The 22018-nt window shown below is 39.3% G+C and overlaps 1 protein-coding gene across 2 annotated transcripts in view; it reads right to left on the reverse strand.

Moving 5' to 3' along the window:
• FYB1 (FYN binding protein 1) overlaps positions 1–21804 on the reverse strand; it is a 52241-nt gene extending 30437 nt beyond the window's left edge. The window contains exons 1-2 of one of the 2 annotated variants that reach the window (XM_064735528.1): positions 21736–21804; positions 4710–5838 (exon numbers count right to left, since the gene is read on the reverse strand). In XM_064735528.1, coding sequence (XP_064591598.1) covers positions 4710–5838; positions 21736–21738 — 1132 coding nt within the window. In that variant the 5' untranslated portion in view covers positions 21739–21804. Of the gene's footprint in view, positions 1–4709; positions 5839–11332; positions 11513–21735 lie in introns of those variants that run through there. The other variant, XM_064735527.1, reaches the window with a different exon arrangement.
• Positions 21805–22018: the final 214 nt, after the last annotated feature.

The raw sequence follows: 22018 nt of genomic DNA on the forward strand, positions 1-22018 counted from the left end.
AAAATAGTTTTTTGTAATTCATTTGTATTTGAAAGAGAAGGCAAAAGAAGATGCGCGCAATGATGCAAAGGCAACTTTGTAAAGAAAATGTACTGAAAAAGTTTTCTTAAAATGAGACTCTTTCCAAGACTAAAAAAATGATGAGGGGTTTTAAAATTTTTCAATGTGAAAAATAATTACACCATACATACCATGGTATATAAAAAATCATTTTCATAAAAAAAATTCCCATGCAGCAAAGTCTTGTATTTGGATAGTGGAAGTTTGCAGATTTTCTCTTCAGAATTTGCAAACAAGGAACACCATTGTTTAAAATGCACATATCTGAGAAGGGTTCAATTTCAAGAGGAAACCAATGACCTCAAGAATGTTCTTTACTAAAAGGAACCTTTTAGGATTAAAAAAAAATGTTAAGATACAATTTCAAAATCTTCCTAACAGCTTTACTATAAAAGGCATGGGTTTTTTTTGTGTCTATTAATATTGAATATTTATTGCAGCATTTAATATCAAAACTTTCAAGAATGACTGGAAGTTTTCCATATATGAACTATAATGAACTATGATTTAAATACATTTTCTATAATGAAATATATTGGTTTGTGCTGTATTATTACCCATGTAAGGCCACCAAATGATGGAGATTGATTCAGAACACTTCTCTCCATGAACCAAAATAGCTCTAGAAAATAAAAAGATGAAAATACTTGCACCAGCAAGGCACAGATTGTTTCAAATTCAAACATTACACATGCTGCATAGGTTTTATCTCTGTAAGCTGGTAAGGAAATATTTAAAGAGTACAGAGAAATTAGAACTTTCAGCTCAGAGAGAAATTTCAGTACATATCAAACTTCAAATACGAGAAGTATGTGCTAATAATTCCTGTAATTACAAGTAAACAGACTACAAAGCTTTATATTTTTTTGGAGCTAGAAAACTTTTGGGTTCAAGATGTATTCTACAGTAATGGTACCAGCAACATGTCCAGAACTCCATCACCACAGTGCTTCTGTGTATCAGAGAAAACAAGATATTTTCCAACTTGACCATAAAGCTGTCTGTAAAATAGTGTGATAAGCTAGATGCACTCTCTTGCTAAAAAAAGTTGCAAAGTAGGCTTTAAGCAAAATATGTGTCAACTTAAAGAATGGGAAAATTTCAGCAAGTTCTTATAACTTTTTAAATCTATAAATTAAATTTAGTTATAAGCTCTGTGTTCACATTCTTTTCTGCAATCTGGACAGATTTCAGAGCACTTGAGGTGTTGGTACAGCAGAGATGCTTTTGTATTGTGACCCATATAATGCAACCACATGATGAAGGTGCATAAATAGGTGTTTCTTCTTGTGAATCAAAACAGGTGAACAAAAGAACAAGATTTCAGAAATTAAGTTAAGGGAATTTTACTAAGCAGAAGTAATTACTCAGGTCCATCAGTTCTACTTTTTTCTTTCCAGCAGCTTCCTTTCTGTCACCTTCCATGAGAAATTCACGGCTGTCATTTTTCTGCATCCTTATGAATTTTCCTTTCTAACTACTCCTCTTAGCACTTTATCTCAAAGGCTGCTCTCATACATAGTGCAATCCTCAAGGCACTATGTTAAATCCATCCAGCACTGACCCTGCTGGAAAGTGGGCAATGGTTTCAAGTAGAGCATGATACCTCATGTGCTTCATTCAGTCCTTTGCAGAGGTCCAGACCTATTGAGTGAATGTGTTATGCATATACTTTGATTCAAAACAGAAGGGGCCTCAAAGCTGTTCAAACTACATGTCAAATCTATGACCAAAATTAACAGGTGCACTTGCATGGCTTCTCTTCTGAATCCTAAATTCTGCATCTTAGTTTCTCCATTCAGGAGCGGTTTTAGCTGACTCAATGGGATTTAGGGCAGTCAGCTGCAGAAACAACTGCAGAATTCATGTGCAGACTATAACAAGTGCAAACATGAGAAAAATAGTTTTCTGTGCCTCCATCCTGTGATAAAAACAACCCACATCTTACTGTTAATTTTCAAGAATCAGATAATCTTGAAGAGAACAATTGTGGCGCATAAGCCATAACAAACAAAAATGTAGATACTTAGGAGAAGATCTGCCAGTTGCAGAAGCTTGGACAATTCACAATGGAGACATGTCTCCTGATGTTAAATGGATACAATTCATTCCTTTAAAAATAAAAATATACTTTAAGACATTTGGAAAATGTTGCAGAATGTTGTAGCTAAGGCAATAATCAAGCATAATGAGTTTAAATATTAATTTGCAGTGGGTTTTGTGTACTTTTCCTTCCTTATACTCAACTACAGCAAGTCGCACTCTGAGCAATTACCCGCAAGGAAACACTCAATGTTGGTTTATCTGTTTTCTTAGGCAGATTGACTAACTAACTAACTAACTATGATTAACTATCTAACTAACTTAGATAAATAGTGGCCTCATTCATATTTCTCTAGGGATAGTCGGATTAATTTTTAAATTGCAGTGATTAATTTTTTTTCCAATGCTGTAAACCATACTGGCAGTTTAATTTACAGTTTTGTCCACATGTTTAAGCAGAATTATGTGACAAACTCTTGACCTTTTAAGGCAATGCCTCAAAAAATCCAGAGTGGTAGGGTTTCCTCCACAGCCTTAATATTCTTTGTTGTGGAGGCTCTTAAAAATTCTGAGGAATTTTCTCCCTGACTGAAGCAGACTGACAGCATGTGCCCACTTTTTATTCATTGAATAAAACTGAAGCCCCGGTGTTTGTTGCTCAGGAGTTGTGCAGAGGTGTGAAGAGCACTCGGGGCTCAGCCTCTGGCTGGCTTTGTGTGTTGGCCACCCGAACCTGTATGATGCCACTGCGCTGAGTGCGGTTCTCATAAGCAACATTACAGTTGTGGCCTCACATGGAAAGCTGTCAGCAAAATTACTTTGCTTCTCTTCTTTTTTCTAAGACCTTGGGTGTTTATTGTAAAACAATGTAGTTGTTATTGTTTTCTGAGCACAGAAGGCACATGCACCTCATTGATTCTTGGCTGAGGTAAATATGATCCGTCATGGAAAATTGCTGCAATGGGACATAACACAGGAATTTACTATTCTGCCATGTATTTGCAGGCCCAGACAGGAATTTCTTAAAGCCTGCCTTCACTGGAAAATAGTAGCATGTCAATAGTGAGACTTTCTTGAAAAAGACATTTGTGTCTACAGAAGTTTTATCATGAAAAGTTTTTCAGGACTAGATGAAAATTTCTAATCCACAGCAAGGCCAACATCAAACTAACATCCCTTAGTATTCATGCACACATGGTGGATGATTAAAATCCTTCCCCCATCTTAACTAAGACTGTTCTGTCAAAGCTAAGTCCTTCAGTCTCTAACATTTGATGTAGTTTCATGCCCAGTGAATACTTATTTTCAAAAACCAGTAAAACAGGTTTCATGAGGAAGGGTAACAACCAAAGAAAAAGGGGTGAATTGATACTTCTAAGAAAGCAGGATTCAAACTCATGTTTTAAGTCAGGCGACACAAGGTTTTCTATAGTGCAGTCACATTCCCCTAACACAAGTGTAAAAACCACTAGGTGTGGAGGTTTTCTCCTCTCAAAGAACAATGCAATGCCTAATTTTTGCCCTATCACAGACCAAAAGCTCCAACGGTCAGATCTCAGAAAGCTTTGTTGAATGGAAAAATTATTTTCATTTGCTTAGGCTTCTTTGTTCTCAGCACCTGAATCACAGCAGCAAATGAAGCAACTAGGGAAAGCGTCTGTTCACCAGGACACAGTAATGAACAGGAAGAATTTGTGCTGTGAGGGGTGGCGTCTTCCTGACATGACTTTGATTCTTGAAATGACAGTTAAGAAAAAAAACACAGTTCAGTTTTTTTATGTTCCAAGAAACCCATTAACAATGAATAAGTGTTAAGCTGAAAAGGAGTTTGTTCAGGATTCAGTCTAGAAAAACTTGCCTGTCCACCAGAACTGTTCTGTGTAGACTTCTGGCCACAATGAAATGGGCTGCCAAATTAATGCCAAACAGAATATCAAGGTCTACATGCTTGCTCTCTGAGTGAAGACTCAAGTTCAGGGATACTATGGACAGCTTCTCACGGATGTGGTTTCTAAATTTTTCACTCTTGACCTGGCCCTATGACTGTGAGATAGAAAAGATCATGTCTGATCCTTAATTTCTACTTAATTGTGTATGAGTTTTGCAACATAATTGGAAACCACTTGGGCCACCATGCTGGGCAGCTCCATCCTTAGCTCATGTTCCCATGACTGTCAGGGTGGTGGCTGCTCTTACCCCTGCTTAGTGACAACTGGACACCCTCCTTCTAACAAAAATTCTGATATTCTTACAGCCCTGCCCACAGTGCTAATTTAAAATGAACAGGCTAAATATTTCTCATGCTCAGTTTTAAAAAGATAATGAAAATGAGAAAATACTCCCTGACACAAGTTATAGCTGCATCTGAGTAGTTTTAAGAAACAGGTGAACCCAATACAGTAAACATTCTTTCTGAACTTTACCACTGAAATACAGAGAATATAATTTTAATTTCTGTACAGAAGAGACAGAAGACCAAGTTACAGCTTTAAAGGGTTTTCTGATGCACAAGTTATTTCTGAAGAGGAGATTCCATCTGAAATTAACCTGGTTCTAAATGCATCAAAAAGCTAATACCCAAGGAAGCAAGAGAAGAGTGGACTTACTGAGTATTTGGCGGATCCTCCAGAACTTTACCAGATTCACAGAGGGGGGTCTGCTGGGCTTTTTGGGGGGCTGGCCCAGACTGGCCACTGAAGGCAGGATTTTCCGCTTGGGCTTTCCAGAAGTCCTGTTCTCATCCTCTTGTGATTCACCTGATGGTCCTCCTGCAGCAAGCGCCGTATTCATCTTATGGAATTTATGAGAAGAACTTGATTCTTCCTCGGAGATTTTCTTGAGGAAGATGTTCTTGGCAGAACTCATTCCCTTTTCTTCAGTGTTTTCTGCCACAGTTTTGGGGGTTCTTTTTGATAAGCTGGACCTGAGGCCAGTAGGCTTCAGAGCTATTTTAGGAAAAGTACTGCCTGGAGCTTCTGCAGCAGAGTTATTATTTTCACCCATTTCCTTTGCTTCTTGGCCTGCATGTATATTTGTTCTAGGTCCAGACTGTCTTTGCAGAGAATCACTTTTATTAGAAGTGTCATCCTTCTGAGATACCTCATTGTTTAAAGAAGGTTTCTGTGCAAGAGGTGGTTTAGAAACAGGAGGCTTGGGCTCATTTTCTTGTGTTGCAGACCTTAATTTTTCCTTAACTGCAGCTACTTTTGAGAATTCTGGTTTTGCCTCATTCTCCTGTGAAGCAAAATTTAAATTAGGTTTTGATCCTAGAGGCTTTTTTTCTTTATCAGGAGGAGCAAGGTGCTTGTTCCATGCAGGTTTTGGGTTCAAAGGCTTTGGGTCCTCTTTTGACGGGTCACTGGTTTTGATAGAGAGTTTACTGCATCCAGCTTTTTCATCATTTCCTCTGTTAGTGGGCTGAAGCTGAACACCAAACCTTTGTGCCACTGGGTTTAAATGTGGTTGGTTTGGATCTTTCTCTGGTTTATCATCACTTGAAGGCTTGACTGCCAGAGGAGGCTTAGGCTGAGCAAGTTTGTGATGAGTACTGGGTCCTGGACAAAATGGAGTATATCCTTTATCTGTAAATTTCTCAAGTGCTGCTTTCCTTGTCTGTAATCCTTTAGGGGCATCTTGTCTTGGGATTTTGAAGGGTCGACTGTTTGAAGGATCCTCTGGGCCTCTGTCAGATATCTCAAATCTCTCCATGAGTAACTTCACCCGTGGCTTCTGACTCTGCAAACATAAAGAAGAGAAAAACAAAGGGCAGAAATGGGAAAGTACTGTTGCAATGTTCATAAATACTGTACTTTAAAGAGTTTCCTGGTCTGAGGCTTTACTAGTGCTGATTGGCTGAGGAGCTGCTGTAGCTCATCTTCCTGTAGAGTTAAGAGAAGCTGAGCGTTTTGTTGTATCCTTGCAGCATTTATACGATATTTTGAAATTTTCATTCAGGTGTTGCCTTTCAGGCACTGCAGGTCCTTATGGGCATATTATAACTTCTGTTTACTTTTGGAATTGTGAACTGAACACATAATAAATGTAAGAAATTACATATGATTTTAAAATCAACCTACCTAAAAATATTACTTTCCTGTGATAAGTTCCTGTACTGGAACCTGGAGGAATCTACCAGATTCATGTTATTCCTGCTAACTCTTTGGAGAACTGCAAGCTCCTTTGTGAAAACAAATTCTTCTGGTTGATGTATGTGTGTGTCAATTTTTCTTTCCTTTCTCAGTAATTTTTTTACTTTCTGCTCCCCGCACTCTCACTTTGTCCTTATTTCTCTTTTCCTTTTTTGAATATCTGAATAAAACTGTGCATGTGTGGGCAGTAAATGAAAAAAAGTGAAGTAAAATTAAAATAAATGAGAATTTATTGTCAAAGTCAGATATTGTCAAAGGTACTAAATTTCTTATTAAAAAAGGAATTTAAGTAGTTATAAGAGAATAAAATCCAGCTTCATTCAAAAATAGATGTTTTAATTCGTCACACCAATTCAATAAGTTTCAGGACCCATCTTAACTATGAACAGAATCCAAGAGTTCAATACATTTGAATACAGGAAAAATAAAACACATCACAGTGCAGGATGGGAGCAAAAGGCAGTGAGCTGGTTCCACTGCACTGGGCAGGGGCCACCTTTGGGCTCCAGGAGCCTTCTTCCCATTTTACAGTGGCAGCAAGGGTGCAGCTATGGCAGATACATTGATACATACAATTCACAAGTAGGACTTGGATTTCCTGTGTGAGTTAAAATGTAAAGCTTATGGTACAAACTAGGTAGGGTTCTGAATCATCTGTCTGTAAACAAAGAACTATTGCTACAAAACATAATAAATAAGTGTTGGAAAAAAAATTAGAGGTTTAAGAATAAACTGTGTCTTAATATGGTTCAGCAAGTGCTCAGTGTTTATTTTTTTTTTTACTTCAATAATAAAAGCCTCTTAATTGGGCTTTTGCTCCTTTTGCCTTCCATTCGATTGTATCTCATTACATAAATAGCCTGTTAAGTTGGAGTATTATATATATATTCAGAGAGAAAGAGAGACTTTGCAACTTAAAGGTAACTATCCCAGTCTTTTGGCATTGCCAAGAAGTTAAATCTTTCCAAAAACTGATTGTGTTGAGCCACAAATTACTTACATTAAATGCAGCCAAAACAAGATAGACATAATGAAACCTATACCCAGCAACCACATTGCTGGGTATTTTTGTACATATAAAGAAGGGAGGAAATACACATTTACTATGGAGATTATCAGGGTTATGCCATATACTGCTGTTTGATGCATACACACTCACACACACACACAATTACATTGCAGAGGTATGTATATGCGTCACTTATCATTCAAGATTTGTCCCACAATACCTCACAAGGCCCTGATTTTACCCAGGTTAGACAATTCAGTGCCAGAGAGAATAATAAAGCCTTTTGTTTCTGATTTCTTTTTGTACTAATTAATGATTTTTTTTCTTAAGGTCTGTAAGAAAATCTAGACCACCAGAGATACTGTAATTATAGCGTATGTCTGAAGTCTTCAGACCTTCTAAGTTAGGATTTGATCACCTGCTTGGCCAGCTCAGCTAATCATTTCTTTTGAAAGCCATAGCAATAAACTAATTTCTCATCTACTTCTTCTATTTGAAATATAAGAAAATTGCAATAGCAAGATTACATTAATTACATGAATTACATTCATACATGCCTTCAAATGCATTGAACCATTCATTCCTGCCATGCTAAGAGTGTCAGTGAATTTTTAGAAATAAATTTCTTCCCAACACTGTGAACAAACCTTGTCCTAGTCATGCATGTTTACAGGCTCAGCAAGAGGAAAAGGTTCCTGGACATGGGGAAGAGTTTACAATTAACAATAAAGCCTCTTTTGTTTACTTGGTAAAGGATATAGTAAGAATCAAAACAGTGAGAAACTTGGTGAAATCTTTCTGCTTCTCTTTAATGTACATCACCAGCTTCTGCCATCAAAAGCTGTGTTACAAGCCATGCAGATTTTAATGCAGAGCCTGACTGGTCAGGCAGAGGGGAACTGGGGAAAAATGAAAATTTTTTTTTGTGGCTCTGATCATAGAGTAATCACCACAATTTCTGTGCTTCCCCTCCCAGCAGTGACAACAGTTACCTACATCATTATCACATACAGTAGGTTGTAAATCATGAAATGGGAACTTGAAAAGATTCTGAAGAGAGATTAAGTTCCTTCCACCCTTCCCCTCTAAAGTGCAAAGAGTCTGTGCAAAAGAGGACTCTCATGCAAAAGCTACTTGGATTATTTCCTGAACTTTGATCTCTATTGGAAACTCTGTGCAAAATATTTTGGCTTTTCAACTTTTGATCTGAACTGCAAGCAACACATAAGGAGCACAGTAAGATTTCCTTTATCACAAGATGGTTGTATTATTCAGATGTGTTTGCTCAAATCTGGATCAATACCTAGTGTTAGCTCTCATGCCATAGATACGTTTTTATACACAGAGCTTTCAAAGTCTCCCACTGCCTTCAGCAGAGACTCACAGAGGTATCAAGTTAAACTTGTACAGAATTGTTACACTACACCTTAGGTACACCTCAGTGTTAACGAATACAATTCTCCATAATTTACAATATGGCTGCACATTTCTGTACAGAAGTACACTGTAATGAGAACATAAAAGTACATAAAAAATTCAGCTGTATTCTTCCTGAGTTTAGTATGGATATTCCAGTCTCAACTGAAAGCCTGAAAAAAAAAAAGTTGGTTTTCTCTTTTGCCTTGGCATATATATAATTTTATTATTTACTTTCCTGTCTTGGTGAAGCCAAAACATTATTTCAGTTCAACTTCCCCTTGAGGCCAAGTTTCTTTAAACAGCAACACTCAATCAGTGAACAGAATAGCAGATGTGTGTGCATACAATCATTAATTAGGAAAATGAAAAATATGTAACTTCTGACTGTACAAAGAATTCATTCAAAATACATGCAGATTTGATTTATAAAGGATAAAATTCCCATATTTTCTCAACTGTAACTTTTACACTTCGATTCCAAATTGATGGGGTCTAAATATACCCTTTAAAACTTAAAATTAGATCTTGGTGAGTTTGTTAGAGAGTAATAAAGATTATAAAACTATCCCTTTAAGAAGAAAACTATGCTTAATTATGAATTCTTTGATAGTGAAATAACCAGCGAAGTTAATAACCACTCAGGGAATTGAGCTCCAACCTATGTGCAGGATATAAGGAATAAGAAAATGGACAAAAATGGCAAGAAATTACAGAGAGAACTATAGAAACTACGGAAAAATACAGATGTGAAAATTATTTTGCAACTTCATATAAGTCTGATACAACTTCTACTGAAGTTGGTCGATTTGAGGCAGTCTAGCTTTTTGTTTATGTGGCAGTGCCATTCTGAAATTGTGATAAATTATTGCTTGACTACTTTCTTTTCCAGTCACCTCAGAATTATCATTATAAAAATTTTTTGTTTCCAGAAGAGATTTCCAAACTGCTTTTCTTCCCCTCGAGTCTATCTGTAATTACTAGTTCAAGAGTCCCTCTAAGAGTAAGTGCAGCATTTGGAAAGTGAAGTTGAGAAGTTGCAATGCTCCGCACCTACAAATGTGTGTAGCAGAAGCATGAAAAGAAGACAGAGAGACACAGTTTGCTTATAAAAGACTTGCTAATACAATGGTTGGTATGAAAGAGAAATGAGCCCTCATCAGGCAATACTTAAGATGAGGAGACAGGCTATTCTTCTGTCTGGGGTGTCCTCTAGGATGGAGAAGATGGAGAGAAGTCTAAGGGATTCCCCAGTGAGAGGCTGACAGCCCCTGAGTTATGCTATGAGCATCATTTAAAATATCCCTCTAACACCAGCAAGAAAAAAACAGCACACACATGAGGACATATGGTTGTCAAAATTCGACAAGGCAACATTCCAGTCTGGTCACTATGTAGTCTGTATCTTTTCAAATGTGCATTCCTCTACACCCTTCTTATCTCTCTTTTGCCACTTTTTCTCCCTTCTATCGAATCATAAGACTATCTATTCATACTGCAGAAAAATAAAAGGCCAGTTCCAGATGAGTTTGAGGCCAGGATGAGGGAGGGCATAGGGCTTGACCAGAACAGCCAGATTACATCCCATCTTGTTCCCAAACTGCTTCTGTCAAAGACAATGCATGAAGTCAAAGTATCAATGGAGGCACGGTCATCTCTTCATTCTAGGTCCTAACAGGCTCACTACAAAGTTTCTCTCTGCATGGCTTTTTTTTGGCATGTGTTTAAGTGAAAATAAGAACTATCAACCACTGGCAACTTGGTTTTCAACAACAGAAGCCTGGCTTCAATTTTTCCATCAAGAAATTGTATCTGATATAAACAGAATACTTCATATCTCTTTCTGTAAAATGATTGCATTTTTGTAACATGGTTTTTACATAAACACAAAATTTCATTATACTGAATAATTTTCTTTGAAAAATTATTTTTCTCGTGTGCCTTCTAATACCCTGTATCAATTATTTATTTTCGATTATTGTAAATTTTCTCATGATCTGTCCAGAAATGAAACAGATTCCTTTTCTCTCAGAACCCTATACACGTATAGTGTATACAGTAACTGTCTTATGAATGTCTTACTTGTCTGGTTATCCCACTAAAGTTAATGCTCCATGTCTCAAGGAAGCAAAATTTGAATTCCTGTCACTGCAAAGTTTCAACCATTATTTTGAGAATTTCAGGATCCCATATGATTGTAAAGGAAATTTTGTTTAATTTAAAGACATTGAGTAGCATTTTGACTCACACCTGGAAAGGCAAATACTTTCCATGATGAACTACTAACAAAATGCATACACTGACATCTCAATCCAGAGTACAGTATTTTATACCCTACCCATAATTCAACAAACAACAAACAAAGCAAAGGGAATAACTAAAAAACAATTGCCTTTGAGTGATACCACTTCTGCTTTTCATCATTCAAAATGCAAAGGCCACTTAAATTAGGACTACTTTTAGTAAAATTCTGGAGAACTAACTACAAAACTCTGAGAGAGAAAACTCCATTTTGTCAACTTAGCATCTTTTCAACTCCTAAATGCAGTAAAACCTACAACTAGTTAATTAAGCTATATTCAACACCTTGTACTGATTCTATTTCTTCTGGAACTTTCCATGCTTATTTTTAAGATGAACATGCACAACAGTTTACCTGGATATCCCAAAGCTCTCCAGTATTTTGAAACAAGCAGTAAAACTGGCTCCCTCAATGCGACAATCCTCGAGTGTAACAACTTAACAGACTGGTCTATTTGCTAAAGAGGAGTTCTGCTTCTCACAGAGGAGTTCTTGCTTCTCACAAGATACACTTGTGGGTTTCATTATCATGAACAGTAACTGCTCTCCACAGGATATTAGGCAAGAAGTGCTGGAGGAAAAGGGAACTGAAGTGTGTTCAGACTGGTTGGCTGCTTCCATCAGCAGTAAGCACCATGTGATATCCAAAAGTATTGCATTTACCCCCTGTTGCATAGCCCTGTGAGGTGTACTCAGTGCACACAAGCCTGAGCCTTTACAGAATAGCTGATAAACAAATGTGTGAGGCAATCACAGGCATATAGGGTGGACTGGCCACAGGTCCAGTGCCCTGCTACCACTGAGAACCCTGCACACACCGCAGCTAGCATGTTCCTTCGCTGCCTCACATTCACCAGTGGGATCTTGAGATTCTGCTGGCCAGTTTTTAAAAACTTCTGTTATCTGGAGATATTAAAAATAAAACAAAACTGTGATCGTACATTTCTTCTGTCCTTCCTCCTGTGTGTTTGAGTTTGAAGGATGATATAGGATAGAAAAGTCAATACTGAGTAAATAAGCTTCACAAGAAATTCTAAATGTGTGCTTGTGCTGAAGGTAAATCAAAACTGCAAAGACTGAACCTCTTACAAAATAAAGCTCAGTGAATTTGCTGGAGCAGTGCCTGGGGAGGAAACTGCAGAAGAAAAGTATGTCTTTGAGTTTAATTAGAAGTTAACTGAATCTTCCTCATCATCTACTACTCTCCTTCTGCACAAACTTCTTGGTATTTTTTAAAATATTTTGAAGGGCTAAAGTACAGCATTGAAAGTGCTTGATATTTCTAGCTTAATTTTACAAAAACTTGTAGCTTAGCTACTTCAGAAGTTTATTAGGGTGCTGAATGGAGTTTGAGTTAGAAACACTGCTGCATGCCAATGACTACTGATGTTTTTCTAATATAACATAATAGTTTTTTTGTAGTGGGAGAAATGTCGTTCTTTATGCTATTCATTCAGCTAAACACTGCGTTTTATTTACAAAATAGTATTTATTTGTGAATATAAACAATTATCACAGATGATAACGCATTTATTATTAAAGCTATGGCTAAGTATTAGAATTTGTGACTTGCTGATGCCTCTGACAGCCTTCACAATGGTTTTAAGATGGTAACTGTAGCAATAAAGTCATTTTATGTGGGTAAACACCACTGCAAGGGTTTGCTCACAGTATCAGCTCTAGACAAATCATGCAATGATCAAAGAACTAGCTTATCTTCACAGCTCTGAATGCTAGACAGTTCCTGTTGTCTTCTCTTTCATCCAATACACAAAAATAAATATATCCCTAACTGACAGAATGCTCATGAGAATGTAAATTGCAACAAACACAATAAAAATAAGTTTAAGCTGTGAATTTCTGTGAAACTTGCCTATCTGCAATATCCACCATGTGCCTCATTTTACATTTGCAGGTGCAACAGCTTCCTGAAATCTCTGGGTTTTTTCCCACTTATTTCAGTGAAGGTTATTTGTGAATGATATAGGGAAATTAGCTATTTTTAGGTGAAGAAAAATTCTCAATAAATTAGTATTTTAAGTAACAGGCCCTGAAAGCAGTGCAAAGTTATTTTGCCTTTTTCACTTTTCACAAAAACAACAGCAGCAGCAACAACAATATCACTAGTTCATATTCAAGGAAAACAAGGATGCTAATAATGATGATGCTTTCTCATGTATACACATGCCATCACAGTCTCTGTATAGATCAAACCTAGCATCTAAATTCCAGCACACCAGTGGTGTCTTACTGCTCTTATATGGAAATGTTATGACTGCAACTTAATTTTTTTTAATCAGAACATTTATTTGGATGTTTCCATGTAACTTTGGGAAAAGTGGCTACGTAGGAATTAAGTTTGTCAATAATTAAGAAAAAAGAAAGGGAAGAAAAAGTATCAGAACCTTGGCCATTCAGGAAGAGTGTAGCCAGCAACCCTCCCCCTCTACTTGGCTCTGCTGAGACCACATCTGGAGTACTGCATCCATTTCTGGGCTATTCAGTATGCGAAAGAAAACAAAATACTGGAGAGGCTTCAGCAAAGATCAGAAAGATGATTTAGGATGTGAAGCATCACACTTGTGAGAAGAGAGTGTGGGAGCTGGTATGTTCAGTCTGGAGAAGAAAAGACTAAGAGGGGATCTTATTAATGAATAAAAATATCTCAGAGGTGGGTGCCCAGAGGATGGAGTTAGTTTTTTTTCAGCAGCACCCAGAGACAGGACAAGGAGCAGTGCCCATAAACTAAAACACAAAAAGTTCCACCTCAATGTGAGTAGGAGCTTCTTTCAGTTGACGGTGGCAGCTCACTGGAACACCTACCCAGGACAGTCATGGAGTCTCCCTCTCTGGAGATACTCAAAACTCACCTGGACATGTTCCTATGTCACCTCATCAGGAGGGTTGGACTGGAATCTACAGAGTTCCCTTCCAGCCCTAATGATTCTTGAGACACTGCTGTAAATGTTAGTTCATAAATTTTAAGATATATTTCTTTAATCTACTGATGTTCTTTGCTTCAAAATGGTTTGAAAAGTCAGGCACTTCCATCTGAATGCCTCTTGCTTTCCAATTCAATGGTCACAAAGAATATAATAGGATTTTGTTACCTCCACAGCTGTGTCAATACGATTGTTCAAGTTGCTGTAAACTGAAGGGAGACAATACAAAAAATTTTCTTTATCTTTTGACATTGTTTTTAGCCTGCTTCATTTCACTAACTGTAAGTGTATTATATGATTCCAAATAAGGAGAAACTGTGTAACAGAGTTAATTGTGGGGGCAGGTGGGAGAAGAAAAAGGCAAAGATGACTGGTCGGGAAAGCTAATCTTTAAACCTGTGTATATAGTGTGAGCAGGACTGGGGAACAGTATGTGGACAGCTGCATTAATATCATTAAAGCAGTTTGAAAAACTTTTTCCTAAGTCAGAATAGTGTTGCTCTGTAATATACAACACATGCAAATATGTGGAGCACAGAGCAAGAGAAAGTCAACATTAGCAGGGTTTTTCACTGAAACTTTTCTTCCTGCCTTCTCCTCCTCTTGCTCACAGGGCTTTTGCCTCCTAGTTGTTACTGAACAGGTTATATTTCTGTAAAAAGCAGTTTATGCAGCAGTCAGGGAAGAAGCTGGAAAATTCTTTTAACTTTAGCACATTAGTGTATGGTCCCCATATTCATGGTGAATGCTTAGTTTTGTACCATACAGTGCTTAGTGCAAATACCAGAGATTAATTTGGCCTTGTGTTAACTCCCTACATCTGTGACTAATAAGTCTTGTGCCAGCTAATGCTTCCTTGTTTACTTCTATCAGTGATTAATATGTACTAGCTGATATCTTAGTTTTGAGAACAAGGATTCTGTGTCAGAGCTAAGAATGATAAGAGAAGTACGTTATGACCTGACAGTCTCAAGGAGAAAAGTTTCTCACAAGATCCACAACCATACCAAAACATTGAATTGTAATAATTACTATATATACATGTATTCAGGAAATGTGATGAATGTGTATTAGTTTAACAAATATAATCTGGTCTGTTATGTAATCCAACACATACGTTTTAAGGATAATTCCCCATGCATCAAGTGTTACTAATAAAGTAATGCTGTTTTTCTTAACTAACAAGTTTGTTGGAGATTTTATTTCCCAGTTTTTGATGACAGGGGGACAGACTTGGCACAGAAGAAATAACCTATTTATCAATAATCGTTGTACATACTTGTAGTGAAAGCTTCAAACTACCTGGTTTTGTGCCGCTTCTGGGGTAACATTTTGAATACATGAACCTCATCAGGGGCCAAGGCAAAGAGTCAGCAGTCCTGCTTCACAATGCCATGCCACTCCCCAGTGTCAGAGTTCTGGGGTGAAGTGCCATCTTGCCATGGCAGTGATCCTGTTACAGCATCATTTTGGAAATTACCTGATTTTCAGAATAAACCTGAATTCCTGAATACTGGCAGGAGCTTCTGCTTGCATTTGCTGCAGCGTGTTATGAGAACCAACATTTTTGGTAGGGTAAGTTTGTGTTATCTTTGTGTCTGCAGACAGAGCTAGACTTCCTCAAAAATGTGCTGCTGCATTTCCATCGCTTTCTCAATTGAAGGCAGTTTTAGTATTTCTGACAGAAGTTTGGTCATAAGCAAATTAACAGCATTTCCTTGTGTCTACATGCAGTGTCATGCTTATGAGAACAATCTGGCTTTCTAGATGCTGTTTGGGGAATACTTACATGCAGAATTCCCTGGAAGTTTCTCATCTCAGTGCTGAGGCTCTTTTAAATTCTTACCATTCAATATTTATAATCTTATATCCATTCCCTATTATTAATATATTTATACTTGCCTGAACACGGAGTGCAGAAATCTGTTTCCACTATTTATCTTTTTCTATACTAGAGACAGGCAGGATTGAGAAATTCAAGAAAGGATACTGCCACTGTCCTTGCCCTGACTGTGCCTTGTGAAGGGCACGTTTCTCTCATGAAGGGACCCCCAGTGCACTCCAGGCCATCACAATCAAGTGTGTGTTAAGTTCTTGGTTTCCTTCTACAGTTTATGTAAGGTAATAAAACACAGTCCTTCCTCAGGACAGCTGAAGCTGAGGCAAAGCACTGGCTGTACAAAAAAAAAAATCTTTGATGCAAAAAAGCCCAAAGTTGGTTCTTTTTGTGACATGAGGAGAGGTCAAATCCCAAGCAATTTTTATTTCAATACAAAACTCATATTCAGGCATTAGCTGTCATGTTCGACCAAGGGATTCACCTGCACTGCCCTGCACTGCCTTCCATGCCTGTCCCTGACCCCCAGTGCCCACTGCCATGTTACGGGTGCCAAGCTCACCCACACGGGAGGCTCAGGTGAGGTGGCTTTTGAATGAGGCTTTTTGCCCTGCAAGCAGCGTGGGTTCTGCTCACACAGCACTCCTGTGTTCTCTCTGCCAAGGCTCAGCAGCAGGAGCTCAGGGGGAATTGAAAGCAGTGCCACAGCAGAAAACAGACCAAATGGGAACACCAGGCTTTTGCTAAACCTCCCACAGGGAAACCCCCTGGAAGGCACAGAGTTCGCTATGGCACGAAGAGCCCCCATGAATGCAGACACAGAACTCACTATAGCATGAAGAGCCCCATAAATGCAGGCACAGAACTCTCTATGGCACGAAGAGCCCCTAAGAATGCAGGTACAGAACTCACTATAGCATGAAGAGCCCCATAAATACAGGCACAGAGCTCTCTATGGCATGAACCCCGAAGAATGCAGGCACAGAGCTCTCTATGGCATGAAGAGCCCCCAAGAATGCAGGCACAGAACTCACTATAGCATGAAGAACCCCATAAATGCAGGCACAGCCCCGTGAAACAGGGGCTGAGGGAGCTCAGAGTGTGTGACACAGCACCACTGTCACACACACGCCACAACTCTATCTCACTGTGGGCCACCACTGCTCACCAGGGGTAGCTTGGTTACACGATTTAATGAGCTGAATTGCCGGTGATGTGAGTGTAGCTGCGGTGGCTGAGTTTGCAGTAACCAAAGCCTCCTAGTCTGAGGCAATGGGGATGTGGTGGCCATCTCGGTAAGGCAAGCTAGCCACTCAGACACTGGCTGGCTGGGAAGTTGCTAGAAGCTGTGTATGAGAGGAAATCAAAAGAAATTGGGGTGAGAGGGAGGATGGAGGAGCAGGGCAGGGCTGGGAGCTGCGCCCGAGCAGTTTGTGTGGGGAGAGGGCCTCTGGCAGCCGGGGAGGATTTGTCCTGGTGAAGTTTTGCTCCCTCAGTCCCCCTCCTCCGCGCCCCTCAGGAATGGCTGTGCCTGTGCCCCGCCTTCCGGCACCATCAGCGAGCCCCGGCTCTGTGCCTCCTTCCCGGGCTCAGGCTGTCCCGGGGGAACGCGGGGCTGGATGGGGCCGGTGCAGGCCTGAGAGCGCGGGGGTGGCGATGGCAGCAGCTGCGCCGGGGAGGGGAGAAGGGAGCGAGCCCGAGCTGCGGGAAGTGCACGCTGGGACGTCAGAGGGGAAGGGAAACTTTCTCAAGGAAGAAGTTGCTTCAGTTTCCACCCTATATACCCTCATGTGAATGGCTAAACAGGGGTTTATCAGCTGGTCTGGCTTCCCCTTCAGCTCCCCCCCCCCCCCCCGCAGCTGCTGATACCAGGAGGAAGTGGGAAAGCAACAGGGAGAGCTTTAGCAAAACAATCCTGACTTCCCTTCCTCTTCAACATGTCCCTCCCTGCCTCCGCCTGGAGGCAAAAAAGGTGTGCAAAGAACTCATGCAAATACCTCACCGGGAGTTGTGTAAACCCTGTAAGAGGGAGACAGGGGCACCCCACACTTTCATACACAAATTTAACAACCTCCTTTCCTGCCCTCTTATATATTAAACATGCATCAGCTCTTCAAGTCTCACCTGCTATTAGTGCAGAGGAGCAAAACAGAAACTCGTATTTCCTAAAAAGCATCCAAGCTGCAGGCAAGGTGCCGTTCTGAGCTGTTTGGCCTTCTGCACCACCTCAATGGGGCAGAAAAGCCTTGGAGCTGACTTCTGTGCCTCTTCAGGTATCACCTAGTTCAGGTACCTCAGGCTTTCTTTGCAAAGTGGGTAATAAAGGGCCTTCACCCTTTAAGGTATCCTCCTTAAACCTCTGAGTGAAAGGTTTCAGATGAGAGCAGTTTAGTCTCCATTAATATCTGATGATTTAACAACATCTCTTCAATCTTTTCATTTTAAAAAAGTAGAAGATCAGACCTACATTTGTTAGGTATTCCCCAATTCATATTAGAGGGGTCATGCTGCTTTTGCTTTTATAAGATATTTGCTTAAAAACTCCCAAACAAACAAAATCTTCTAGATTTTTGTGGTCAATCTCAATTAGTCGAACAAACTCTGGTAAAGTTGAGAAAAAAGTGAGTCTTGATGAATGCAGATTTACATCTTTCTGTACTTTATGTGTTCTCAAGAAGTTACCTGGCACAAATGAGGCTAAATTTGAACCCATCTGAAACAGAAAGCTCAAGTTAAATTCTTAGCTGCCAGGAACTTTTCACCACTCTGCTTCTGCATCTTTTCCCAGTGCTTCTGTGATAATTAATCTTATTTATTAGAACTACATCTAAAACTTGTAGAGTCTTCTCTCCTGGGCTGAAATTTAGATTTTTTAGTTACCATGTATGCTATATTGCAATTATTTTGATATTCTAAAGCAAGAAGGTGGAAAGGGAAAGCTTAAAAAAAGAAGACAATGATGTGGCCTAAATAAAAACAAGAAAGAGAATGCTTCCACATCATAAACATTTCAAAACACAAAGTAACTTCAGAAAGAGTTTTAATCAAAGACAATCAAGTTTAAAAATGAAAATATAGTTTAATCCAAACATCTTTAAGAAGAATGCTTCTGGAAAAATTTCCTAAATCCTTCTGCTTAATATTTGCTTAATGCCTGACATCCTTTCTATGTCCCTATCCTTCAGGCTTTTAAAAACCTTTGGCTATCCCAGATCCCTTATCTCAGCAGGTGGTGGCAGGTTGGGCACAAAGCCTTCTGGCTTTAAAGTAACTGGTTAGCCTGTGATATAAATCCATAAACAAAAGAAAGGAAAAGTTAGTTTAAGTGTGAATGCATTCACCTGTGCCACTGGCAATCCCAGCAGAAAGCCAGGATCACTTTTCCATCTGCTAAGAGTCCTTTTGGTCAAGTCAGCTTAGACAGAGGGTGTACACAAACCCCATATTCTGAAGCCTTGCTGGTATACTGAGAGTTTCTTTCAAAAGGAACATTTCTTCTTTCCTATCCCACTCTCCTGTCATTTTCCAAGACTTTCCTCTCTGTGAAATGAGAGTAGGCGGGCTGTGTGACCCGTTCTCCACCACACACCTGCCCTGCGGTCAGACGGGTCTCACGTTTCAGGCATGCTCAGAAGGAGAGAGCCCTTTCATGCTGCGCTCCCTCGGTGCAAACATCCCGTGCCTGTTTTCAACGCGGGGCCTGTTTTTCCCAGGTGCTGGCACAACACTGACCTCTAATGGAGGAGCCTCTCCTGTGACAAATCCTAACCTTCCAGCATCATTTAGGTACGGAGGGAGCAAGCGTGGAAAATCTGCTGGCCCTCTAAATTGTACCAGCATTTGATTTCCACCACTGTTAAAAGAAAAATAAAAGTAAAACAAACAAACAAACAAACAAACAAACAAAAAAAACCCCTACAAACCCCCAACAACAACTAAACCAAACCAATGAGGAAAGGAAACTAATTGGGATTTTTTTTTCTGTGTTGTTTCCAATGCCTTATTTACCTCTCACTCTGTCTGTGTGCATCTCTGAAATGAGTATGACACACTTCCATTAGGCATTTGAAAACAGCAGTAAAGCTTCTGCTTTGCCTACTTCTCTTAGCTTCTTGTTTGTCATGTGTCCTAGTTCCCTGATCAGCTGCTGTGAGCACAGGGAATTGAGGTGCTGCTGTTTTGTTTGCTCAGTGCCTGCCTGCAGCCTTGCCTAAGAGGCAGAATGATGCTTGTGAAGGCTGACCTAGAACAGAGACAAGATGGAACCAAAGAATAAAGTAGGTATTTATTAGAAGGCCTGAATGGATCCACCTTGGGCAGTACAAGAGCCCAGCCAGGGCTACACCCAAGATGAACTAAAATGGTCACAAAATGCATGACCAGTCATGGGGTCTCACACTTTTATAAGTTCTGGTCCATTTGCATATTGGAGTTAATTGTCCAGTTATAGCTTTAGCTTATGAAGTCCCATCCTTCCTTTTTTTCTCTCTTCAGTACATGTTTGGTTATGCTCATGGGCCTGAAATTTGGATCATTTGTCCTTGGTCTAGAGAAAGAATTGTCTCCCTACTCTATGAAGAGAGCTTACTGTCCCCTAATATGAAGCTCAGAAGTACACTCAAAAGCAGTACAGAATCTGAAAAATATAAAAGCTAAAACCTGAGGCATCAAGAGAAGCTATGGCTGCTTTCTTAACTTCAGTCATGCCAAGTTAGTTACTTACCAAGTCTGTTATTTGCATTGTTACAGGCACTTGAATCTGCTGTTTATAAAATTGTGTGAATGAGAAGGGGAAATTCAGCAGTGTCTCTTTCAGTTTTGCTGCTGCCTCAGAGAAGTTACAGGCCATGACCAATGAGGCAGCATACAGCAGCTTTTTTGCTGTAGATGCTAAATTGTATGGAGAAAAAAGAATCTATTTTTTTGTTATGTAAGATCACACTGCCAACCTTTTACTGAGCACAGGCTAGACTGAAATGTAAGGTGAGTCTGCTGAGTATTCATCAAAGATTGGGCCATTGGGTAGATCATTAATGCAACAGAACATTTTTATTGTGGAGCATAGGACAGCTGCTGACTGTCATGAGGAGAAGAGCAGCAGAAAGCCAAAATGCAGCAGTGGTCAGCTTGGGGAAGACCATACTGTTCGGTCTGTTTGAGCTATTGCATAAATTTGAGCTGGAACAGCTTCTCTTTTGGGATCATGAAAAGAGATTTGATAAAAAACTCATGTCATGTAAGGAAAATACTCAAATCCCTGGAAGTTTAGGTGTGGAATAATACATTAAAGACTGAGATCCATAACAGAATAAGACAAGACCACAGAAATCAAAAGGTTTCTACAGGACCACTGGGGAATAAGTACCTGAAGATATACAAGGGATTAACAAAAGGATTTGGAAAACAAAGTTTAAAAAATTACTAAGAGATGGCTGTACATAAACTGATGTTTTGAGAGCCTTTTTAGAAGATAAGTGAGAGCCTGGAGACATGATTTCTGAAAGTTTTTCTTCTCCAAAGACATAAGAAAGCAGGTCTCCCTATGACTCATTTTCAGAATCTGCGCGGGGGCGTCTACGGCTCTGGAATCCGGCTATCTGGTGAGGGGCGAAGGCCAGGGCCCCTGCGCATCAGAAAGCAGCACAAACTTAAGAACACACCACAGCAAGAATCAAAATGCAGATGCCCTCAGGGGTTTAGAGAAGAATCATGGTGTTATAGAGGTTGTGACACTTCTCTAAAACTTAGCTAAACAAGTGTCTAATGGGAAAAAGCTATTGGAGATGCGTCAGCAGAAGTGAAAGGAACACCCGGCTGTAGCTGCAAATATAAGATGCACAAGATCCTCTGATTTCCATTTTATTCTAGGAAAATATAAACTACCTAAGATTATTAAATAATTTCAAGTTTTATAGTCTCATCCACAGCAGTTTTAGTGCTAATGCATTCATGTAGTAAAAAGTAAATTAATTTACTTACCATAATTTCAGGTTTTTGTCTCTACAAGCCTGCTGGGCAGTATGGACTGTATTAGAGGGTGTAAAAGTTCTTTGTCCTTCACTGTGAATGTTTCTTTAGAGAATTTATGTGGTCTATCCAGCCTTCACATGACAAGATATCAGCAATATTCTTGCTTTGCACCGTATCAGAGATCTAGCAGAACTGTAAACAGTATTTGTTTGGGTTACGTTGCACTGCTGTGGAGGATGAATAGGTTTTATTCATTCATTTAATTACTTCCAAGATTTTCATAAAAACCAGG

This window comes from Zonotrichia leucophrys, chromosome Z, assembly GCF_028769735.1.
Source record: "Zonotrichia leucophrys gambelii isolate GWCS_2022_RI chromosome Z, RI_Zleu_2.0, whole genome shotgun sequence".
Lineage (NCBI taxonomy): Eukaryota > Metazoa > Chordata > Aves > Passeriformes > Passerellidae > Zonotrichia > Zonotrichia leucophrys.